We start from the raw sequence: 10,713 nt of genomic DNA on the forward strand, positions 1-10,713 counted from the left end.
TATTTTTTTTATTTGAGAGAGAGAGAGAGAGAGCGCGCGCATGTGAGCAGGGGAGAGTGCAGAGGGAGAGAGAGAGAATCTCAAGCAGGCTACATGCTCAACACGGAGCCTGATGAGGGGCCTGATGTGGGGCCCAATGCAAGGCTTGATCCCATGACACTGGGACCATGACCTGAGCCAAAATCAAGAGTCAGATGCTCCACTGCTCAACTGACTGAGCCACCAAGGCATCCCAATATAAAACAATTTTAAATAGACATTCTGAGAACATCATGATCTGTAAACATAATGAAAACATAGTAACAATCACTGAGCTGTGTGAAAATTATACAAAGAATGCAGAAATATGTGGAATTTTCTCTTTACAATGAGCCAAAGAAAGGTTTATTTATATGATTCTTACACTTAATTTAGTCTAAGAAATTATGTTTTTTTAAGTGAGAGAATTGGAATGGTCCTTATTAAATGATCTACCAGTGCTCCTTTTATATGTTAGGGCACGGAAAAATCATGTGGGTAGTAGGTTTAAAAATGAAGATTTTTAGGGGCGCCTGGGTGGCTCAGTTGGTTAAGCATCCAACTCTTGATTTTGGCTCAGGTCATGATCTCATGGTTCATGAGTTTGAGCCCCACGTCCGGCTGTGTGCTGATAGTGCAGAGCCTGCTTGGGATTCTCTCTCTCCCTCTCTCTCTGCTCCTTCCCTGCTCGTTCATTCTTGCTCTCTCAAAATAAATAACCTTTTTTTAAAAAAAAATTAAGATTTTTGGGCCTAACCCCAGAGATTCTCATTTGGCTATCTAGGTCAGAACCCAGAAATCTGCATTTTTTAAAATGTTTATTCATTTTTGAGAGGAGACAGAGAAAGAGAGAGTATGAGCAGGGGAGGGGCAGTGAGGGGGGACAGAGGATCTGAAGCAGGCTCTGCACTGACAGCAGTGAGCCTGATGTGAGGATCAAACTCAGGAACCATTGTGAGATCATGACCTGAGCTGAAGTTGGATGCTCAACCGACTGAGCCACCTAGGCACCCTGCCATCTGTGTTTTCAATAAGCATTTCCCTCATCTTCTTCCCATTTTGAGGTTCTTGGCCTACTTTTTGAGAAGGACTGATAGTTCCTCCAGTCTGGGAAAATAAATCTACCAGCCTTCATTGAATTAAAATAATTATAGGCAGTAAATGCCTTTTTACACTCAAATCTAAATCAACGTTATCAACTCTCTGACCCTGCCCTTTGAGATGTGTGATTCTTAAAGGCACAGAGCTCATTTGGTTTCCATGGAAAATCAAAAATCAAAATCAAAAAGTTTCCATGGAAACTTTTTTCCCCAGTTGAGCCTTTAAGGATGCTTTAGGTATCCTTATAAGTGGTTAAGACACCTTACTCTCCTGCAAAAGAAAAGTATGTCAGGCTTAATGAAACAAATTGCCAAGTATAACACGTGTAACACTTTATTTTGCATTAATAATACTACAAGAGAATAAAAATTGAGGCCTATTCCACAAAAGTGCAGATAATGGAAAGGTCTGCATGCAAAAATATTACTGTAATGATGACAAACAATTATGTTACTTAAAAATAAAAGCACTAGTGGTACCTAGGTGGCTCAGTTGATTAAACCTCCAACTTGATTTCAACTCAGGCCATGATCTCACAGTTGGTGAGATCAAGCCCCATGCTATCAGCATGGATACTGCTTGGCATTCTTCCTCTCTCTCTCTCTCTCTCTGCCCCTCCCAGCTCACGCGCGCACGCACACACACACACACACACACACACACACACACACATGCACTCTCTCTCTAAAACAAACATTAAAAAAAAAGCACTTACAGTTTTTCCAGTTTCTTTAATGACCTGAGGTTCTCTATACATGAAATACAATTGTTTTGTAGGTACAGGTGGGTCAGATTTGTAGCATAATTCAAGTTAGTGATTTCACTAATACGGTTATCATACAAGTATAAAACACTAAGACTTTTGCAAGGAGAGAGGTCTCCCTAAAAGGAAAACAAAAACAGGTTATTCTTAATTTCTCCTGAAAACTTAGAAGTTTGTTTTTAAGAAAGTTTTCCACTTTCTGTACATTTCCTTAAGTTTAATATAATAGTGTATCTCTGTTCTTATTAGCACAGTAAAAACAATACTAGAATGATTATAAAATTAGTTCTAGGTTTTAGTATTCTGTAACTATATCAGTAAAATTGTATTTGTTAAGAAGGATTTTCCTAGGGCAAGCAGTGTTTCTTGGAAGCAATTAGGTTTCTCTGGAAGTTGAAACATTTAACAAATTAATGCTTCAACATTGTAGAATAGGGATTAATCATTCTGTGGAATTAGAAGGAAGCTGTTATTTATAATACTGAAAATGGGAAGTCACTGGATATTCAAAAATAATAGATGAATAAATTATGATAGTACTATTGAAGGGAATACTGTTTAACCATTAAATATTGTTTAGTTTCCTTAGTAATATTTTATAGATCTCAAAATAAAAACAGTACATTCAATATGACCCACTACTGTAAAATTATATGAATACATGCCTAGAAAGAAGACTGGAAGGACATTACCTACGTGTTAATAGTGGTTTTCTCTGCATGATAGGATTATAAATTTCTTTCTTTTTATATGTATTTATATTAATGAACATCAGTTACTTTTGAGATAAGAAAATAATTAAAAGTATTTTTAAAAGTCTGCCATTCTTATGTGGGTGGTAGAGTCAGCCTAGAGTAAGTAGGCAAGAGCTAGAGTGAAGTTACACTCAAAAATACCTCAGCTTGGGATGCCTGGCTGGCACAGTCAGTGGAACATGCAACTCTTGATCTTGGAGATGTAAATTCAAGCCCCATGTTGGATACAGAGATTATTTAAGAAAAAAAAAACCTGAAAAAAATCTCAGCTTTTATTAACAAGTTCTTTTAAAATATAACACCATCTTGGGGACTTATAAACTTAAGTTTATAAGTTATTCTCATCTTGGTGTGAATTATATATAATTGACCCTTATGCAACATGGATTTGAACTGCATGGGTCCAGTTATACATGGATTTTTTTTCTGATAAATACTATATAGTACTGTAATATATTTTCTTGTTTTCTTAATAATGTTCTCTTTTCTCTAGCTTTATTTTAAGAATACAGTATATAATACACGTAACATACAAAATATGTTAATTGACTTTATGTTATCAGTAAGATTTCTGGTCAACAGTAGGCCATTAGTAGTTAAGTTTTTTGGGAATTAAAACTTATATGAGGGTTTTTGATTGTGTTGGGTGACAGGGTGTTGAGGAGTGTGGGGGTGTTGGTATCTCTAACCCCCATATTTTTCTAGGGTCAGCTGTACCTAGTTTGCTTTCCTCTTAACAAGGGTCATCTACACCAAAGGAGCACTGATTGTGACAGGACAAAAGAACAGCAGAGGCTGTCTGCAGAGGGCAAGTGTGTAATGGTATAATGATGTAGAGAGTTTTCTGGGCAATTGGATTCATGGGGAGAAGAATCACTAAGAAACTGGAAAGAAATACAGAATAGGAACTTGGTAGAGTCTGCAAAAAAAAAAAAAAAAAGTCTTAATTGACACTTGTGCCTGGGGCTTTGTTATGTTTTTCATTCACTTGAAAAACATTTATTAAGCACTTAATATGCGTTAGGCGCTGTGTTGGATGGGGGATTTAGAGTGATATGAACAAAATAGACATCATCTCGGCCTTTGTGTACCTTATGTTTCTCAGAAAATTTCTCTCATGTGTAGTCTTTAGCATTTTATTGTAGACAATAGACATCAATACAAATGGCCTAAAAGGGTTATTGCTCCCTTTAAAGTTACCCACATTAAGGCCAACTTAACACAGAGAAAATACAGTGTCAGAATATATCCAAGTAAACAGTCTTGTCTGATATAAATGGCAGTATAACCTACATTTATATAATCAGTTAAATTATGTGTGAAAAAGATTTCACTGTTAAAGTTTTAAAATATGGTATTCATATAGTTCATTCTTACTACTTGATATGTTAAAAAACTCATATTCCAAGCATCTGGAATTATACAAAAGCATTATCTTTGAAATTGTTTTCCAACATAACACTTTCAATTCTAGTTTGCTACATAGAGTATTTCAGGGATAGATACATATATTTAGCACATAGATTTAACAATCACAATGATATATTTTGTAGAGATTTAGTTTTAATAATTTTAATACCATAAGCATGAAATTAAAATAAAAATACAATATACAGCCGACTAATCAAAATACAGTTAACGAGTATGATCAAAATATAGTTAATAAGGAGGTATTTTCTGACACCAATTTCTAAACTTTACATTGTTAATTATGTAAAAATAGGAAATTTAGAATTCTTACAATTGTATCTATATTTTTGTCTGAAAAATTTAGATGAGTTATTTTCTTCAGGTATCGTGAAGTGGTTTCTTCTTTTCGGGGTTTAAGATTGTTACTTTTGGCAATTAGATCCAAGGTTAGTCGAACCATGATTTCTCTATAAGTCAAACTCTCAGCAGTAGCTCTGTTCTGATACCATGTCAGGAAGCAGGTTTAACTATTGTTTTATGCTCAACTTTCTATATAAAAAAAAAAAAGGAGCATTATGTACATGGCAATTTAGGAAAAATTATTTTGACTTGCTCTTTAATTTTCTTATGTAGAACTATTTGATAAACTACTTCAGAGACATTTTAAAAGGCATTTTCTAAGTTTATAGACTTAATTCTTCTTATAAACAGCTTAAAAAACCAAAATTAATTAAATATACAATGTGCATTCATTTCTATTTTTAATCTTTTCCTCTCCCTAGTATTGAGTTGTTACTGTGGGCATCTTTTAAAGGATTTTTTTTCCTCTCAAGGAGTATCATCTGATGTTTTCACATGAAGGCCCAGAGGTTGGTCTCTACTCAAGCTAGTGGCAGTTGAGAATGAGACCAGAATGGTCTTCTGGCTCCTTTTTCCATAGAACCCATGGTGATCATATTTTCTAAACCCTCAAATCAGAACACATGATGTAAAAAACCTTGAGTATGCACATAGGACAGTGGGGCAAAATACTTGAAAATGGAGTTGGCCTTGAAATTGTTATAGCTGCAATCCACAAAGAGGCAACACAATGCAGTGTTTTTCAATCCAGACTGCCTGGGTTCACATTTGGTCCCATTGCTTACTGGTCAGGCAATCTTGGGCATGTTGCATCAGTTTCTTTTTTCCCCCCCATGTCCCCCATTCACAATACAGACCAGGAAAAGGGCCTGGGCTGAGATGTTTATGGATGGGTTTACTCTGCCTCCTCTTTCTATACAGTGTAAGAACACAGCCTCATACGCACCAGGAGGCTACGTTACCTCTGTTTCTTATAAAATTAGGATAATAGTAGTACCTACTTCCTAGGGATATTGTGAAGATTACATGAGATAAAAATGTATAGAATATTCTGCACAGTGCCTGGTACATAGGTCAACAAATGTTTGCTATCACCATTATTGTTTCACTGTTTTGTTCACAGATAAGGTGAACACTATTTACTTCACTGTTTCACCTGGAGTATATTAGGGCTGTTAAATAAGGGGAACATACTATCAAATAATTAATTAACTAATTATTGATTTATGTGAGAGATCCATATGTGGTCCATAAGTTTGAAGTAACCCATTTTATTCCAACCATCACAAAACTGTGATAAAAACCACAGTTTTGTAAAATTTATTGTCTTTTTAAAATATAGTTTAAAACTGAGCATTCTTTTTCTAATATATCTGGAATTTTACCAGCCAAACACCTCAGTTTGTGTAGTATTCTGGACATGAAATCAATGCTTAGGAGGAAAGTGAATTCAGTAGAAGATAAATTCAGTTTGCATTATCACACATTGACATATAACTACCCAGGCTATATTATATAAAATGCCCACAATAAAATATTTGAAGATATGGAATGAATCATTTTATTTCAAAATACAAAATGTAATCTGTAGAATAAAATTTTCATAGATTTTTCATAGATTTTCATAGATTTTTAAAATTTTCGTGAATTCATTATTTTTAACAAAAATTTAAGATTATTGTTTGCAGATCAAATTTTAAACATGACAGTAATATTCTGAACAAAGTTTCTAGTTAAGTAAAAATAACTTTTACTAATATTGCCTTAAAAATATTTCATGATGGAAGTTTAAAAAATAACACCCACACTCATGGACCTACAGGTAATCTTAAATATAAAAGGTTATAAATACACTTGTATTCCCTTTATGCCTTTCTCCCTATTCTTTTTTTTAAGTTTATTTATTTTGAAAGCGTGAGAGCAGGGGGAGGGGCAGAGAGAGAGGAAGAGAGAGAATCCCAAGCATGTGAGGCTCAGAGTCATGAACCTCGAGATCCTGACCTGAGCTGAAATCAAGAGTCAGTTGCTTAACCACCCAGGTACATCACCCCCCTCCTTCTCCCTATTCTCTTATTTTTAGAGTTTAGAATTAGATGTCTCTATTCATGTCTTTATACTTTTACTACAGATATATGTATATCTAAACAATATATAGTACTTTTTAAAACATTTTTACAGTCATAAATGGTATTATTTTTTAATGTTTATTTTGGAGAGACACACACACACACACAGCATGAGCAGGGGAGGGCAGAGAGAGGCACACACACACACACACACACACACACACACAGAATCTGAAGTAGGCTCTAAGCTCTGAGCTGTCAGCACAGAGCCTGATGCAGGGCTCAAATCCATGAACCATGAAATCATGACCTGAGCCAAAGTTGGACCCTTAACCAACTGAACCATCCAGGTGCCCCATAAATTGTATTATTTTGATTCCAACTTTCTTTTTTTGCTTAATGTTTTGTTTGTTAGAATCATCAAAGTTGATGTGTATAGCTCTGGAATATTTGCATTGCTGTGAATATTCTATTGTAAGGAATTTATTTCTTCTGATGATAGATCTTTGGGTGGTGTTTTTTTCTTCATTTGCAATGTTGCTTCGATGGTTCTTCTATACCTGTCATTTTTAGCACATATGCAAGAGTTTCTTTAGGGTTTAAAACTAGGAATGGCTATTTCTGGGTTGCACATTTTCAACTTTACTATGTATTGTCAAATTGTTCTCCAAAGGAGTTTTACCACTGGCAGCTAAGAGAGTTCCTATTGCTCTACTATGCAGTCAACATCAGTGTCAGCACTTGATATTGGCAGTCTAAATTACTGCCAATCTGATGAGTGTGAAATGATATCATTGCTTTTGTTTTTTTCTCAGATCTTTTTATATATAAAAAAGGGATTTGAAAACAGCCAGATCAATAGTCTCATCTCATTATGTTTTAATTTGCCATTCTGTAACTGCTAGAGATTGAGGGTCTTTTCCTGTTTATTGCCATATGGAGTTCCTTTTCTGTTAGTTGTGGTTTCTTATATTTTGCCCATGTTGCCTTATGAGTTGTGTTTTTATAAGTAATTTTTATTTTTATTAAAAGAATTTTTTTTTTTTAATTTGAGAGAGAGACAGAGAGAGTGCATGTGCACGTGAGAGTGGAGGAGGGGCAGAGAGAGAGGGAGAGAAACTCCCAAGCAGGCTACTCACTGTCAGTGCAGAGCCTGATGGGGTGCTCAGTCTCATGAACCATGAGATCATGACCTGATCTAAAATCAAGAGTTGATGCTTAACTGAGTCACCCAGGCACCCCTATAAGTAATTTTTAGATACACTTATATTTTTATCAGATACCAGTATTTTGTTGATTATACATGTAGCAAATATCCATTCCCTGACTTTAGTTTGTTTTTTCTCCTTTTTTTCTCCTAGTTTGTGTTTAATGGCATCTTCTAAAAAACAGAAGCTATATATTTTTTCATGTAGTCAAATGTATCATTTTTTTGCCCATGTTTTATGCTTTTTGTGGCTTATTTAGTAACCCCCTTCCCTATCCACATTTAAGAGAAAGACTTTTTTTTCTTGTAAACATGTTTAGTTTTGCTTTGCTTTGTAAATTTTGTCTGCATTACTGTGATCAGAAGCAGCAATCAGTGCTCAGAGGACAGATCCTTGATATTTGGTGGCTAGTATGTTTTTTGCCCATTTTGGCTTCTACAAGCTATATGTAAGGTACTCTAGAAACCCTGCTCCTGGGTTGTGTGTAGGGGTTGGATAGTTGCTGTAGAACTGAAATTGACCAAAATTTATTTCAGTTTATTGTCTAAGCCTTCTCCTGGAAGTTGTTAGACTTCAGTAGACTCCAGGTTCCAAAATACTTATATCAGACAGATTCTGCCAGTGCAGTTGTTGTCTAGGTGGGGAAACAGTTGCTTCCTACTCTGCCATGTTCCCAGAATCCTTTCCTCCTTAACTCTTTCATACACATTTTAAAAATCAACTTGTTGGGGTGCCTGGGTGGCTCAGTCAGTTAAGCATCTGACTCTTGGTTTTGGCTCAGGTCATGATCTCATGGGTTCATGGGATCGAGCCACACATCAGGCTCTGTGCTGACAGCATGGGGCCTGCTTAGGATTCTTTCTCTCCCCCTCCCATTCTGCCCCTCCCCTGCTGGTGCCAGCATGCATGTGTGCTCTCTCTGTCTCAAAACAAACAAGCAAGCAAGCAAACAAACAAACAAACAAACAAACTTAAAAGAAAATCAACTTGTTATGTTCCATGAAAAATCCTGTCAGGATTTTGTTAGGAATTGCACTGAATTTATAAACCATTTGTGAAGCACCAACACATCTCTAATATTGAGACTTCTTTTCCATCACTATGGTATGCCTCTCTATTTTAGGAGTGCTGCTTTAATGTAGTTTTATAATTTTCTTGTAATTAAGGCCATGCATAAGTTTTTTAAAGTCATTTTTAGGAATTATATATTTTTGTTGATACTGCAAGTGACATTCTTTTAGGAATTACATTCTCTAGAGCTTGTGTATAGAAATGCAATATTTTAAAAAATATTTGAAATATTTAAAATATGATTTCTTTACCCATATTTTAAAATTTTAGACTTTTTTCTGGAAATTTCAAATATCACTTTTACACTGATAACCGGTGAAAATGCACATCTTAAAGTGGCTATACACCCCAGGATTTCTCTCATAGCTGAGGCAGGAACTGCCATACAGGTGGCCATACAGGAGCAATCCTGTACTATGATGGGGGTGATGCCCTGTGGGGGTAATTTTTACACGTGGGAGACAGTAGCCTCAATTATTTATTTTCCCTTCTTTCTTTCCCCCATGCACTTTTAGGAGACACAGCCATTTCAAAGGGTCTCTCTGAAAACAGCTCTGGTCTTTTGAATTACATACTGGGTTGTGTTTGTTCTTCCATCTCTTTCTCATTCCTTTTTTCCTTCTGTACTACTTCCCTAAAATTAACAACCCCCTCCCCCACAAAACGTGTTATTATATGAATTTTTGCTTCAGGCTCTGTTTTCTAACCTGGGCTAAAAGAGAAAATTTGGATCATCTGAATCGTCATGAATGACCATGCTATAAATGGATTTTGGCTCTAGGTTCCAGTGTACAAAGTAGTGTTTATATAGAAATAAATTTGATTTTCTCAGATAATTAGGAAAGTAAAGAGGCAAATGTGATATAGAAATGAAATATTTATTAAACCAAGGTAAGGGCAATGGACCTCATCAACAAGCTATAGGAAAACATTCCAGGAGCTTGAATATGGAAAGGGATCCCAATAAGTGAATAACACACAATAATAGAGACTTAACTCAAAAGAACCTGCATTGTAGCAGTCATATCCACACGAAGATTTAGTTTCATTAAAATACCACCACTCATTTTATTAATGTAATATTAATTTAAACTTTATTGGTATTGTAGTTTGTTTTAGAGATATTATAACCTTCAGGTGTTTAAATTGAACCTAGTTTGGATTTGGATACATTCTAGAACATTATAACAAAAGTAATTAAGTCAACATTTGTGGGGTGTCCTTGCTTTTCTTTTAAAAGAGGTTCATTATTTTCTAAAGTTTGTGAAACTACTTTTTCATAATTTTTCCCTACTAGATACCTGTTATCTCAGGATTCCCCTTGCTAGGATATCTCTGTCTGGATTGCCAGTGGGAGACAGTTTAGAGCTGCTTTACAGGCACTCTGGGAATCCATTTTAGTGGACCCCTTGGCTTAAATTATCCTTTGGGGCTCCCACAGGCTACCGGCAGTAGATGTTTCCGAATTTAGTTTGTGTATTTTCCTTTAGCGAGCTCCAGGCTTACTGGCTTCCCAAAGCTCAAAATCGCGGGGTTCCGCTCTTAGGCTTTTTTCCCCCTTTACAAACTCATACCCGCGCAGATCCCACTCCCTCACTCCGCGGCCACCCCTTCACCCGTGTCTCCCTTCTCTAAAGCGGTTTCTCAGCCTTGCCTGAGTCTATTTGTTTAAAATACAGACTTTCAGACTGATTTTCTGGAAACTCTAGATGTCTAGAGATAAGGCTCAGGGGTCTTCATTTTAACCAGTAACCCAGGAAGGTCTTACTTACTGGCAGACAAGTTTGAGAAACGTGGCTTTATGGTTTCTTCAGCCCCCAGACTTCTTCCCTGAAGGCACCTCTCCCCTTGCGGGAGGAACTGAGTCTGGAAGTCAGGTTTGTAAATTTCCTCAGTGCCTGGTTCCTCTGCAGCCTTGGTGCGGTTGCCAGGCGACCCAACGCTCTTGCTAGGGCAATGGC

General features: G+C 36.1%; 1 protein-coding gene and 1 non-coding gene across 3 annotated transcripts in view; both read right to left on the minus strand.

Moving 5' to 3' along the window:
- Window positions 1–10,713, minus strand: part of PPP1R42 (protein phosphatase 1 regulatory subunit 42) — a 53,700-nt gene extending 42,987 nt beyond the window's left edge. For both annotated transcript variants that reach the window (XM_047841954.1, XM_047841955.1), the window contains exons 1-3: window positions 10,525–10,713; window positions 4,379–4,596; window positions 1,835–2,001 (exon numbers count right to left, since the gene is read on the minus strand). In XM_047841954.1, the coding sequence (XP_047697910.1) occupies window positions 1,835–2,001; window positions 4,379–4,507 (296 nt within the window). In that variant the 5' untranslated portion in view covers window positions 4,508–4,596; window positions 10,525–10,713. The remainder of the gene's footprint in view (window positions 1–1,834; window positions 2,002–4,378; window positions 4,597–10,524) is intronic.
- On the minus strand, window positions 5,239–5,362 carry LOC125156793 (small nucleolar RNA SNORA51). Its single transcript, XR_007148777.1, has one exon. It is a non-coding gene; the product is annotated as a small nucleolar RNA SNORA51 (small nucleolar RNA).

This window comes from Prionailurus viverrinus, chromosome F2 (genome assembly GCF_022837055.1).
Source record: "Prionailurus viverrinus isolate Anna chromosome F2, UM_Priviv_1.0, whole genome shotgun sequence".
In the NCBI taxonomy this organism is placed as follows: domain Eukaryota; kingdom Metazoa; phylum Chordata; class Mammalia; order Carnivora; family Felidae; genus Prionailurus; species Prionailurus viverrinus.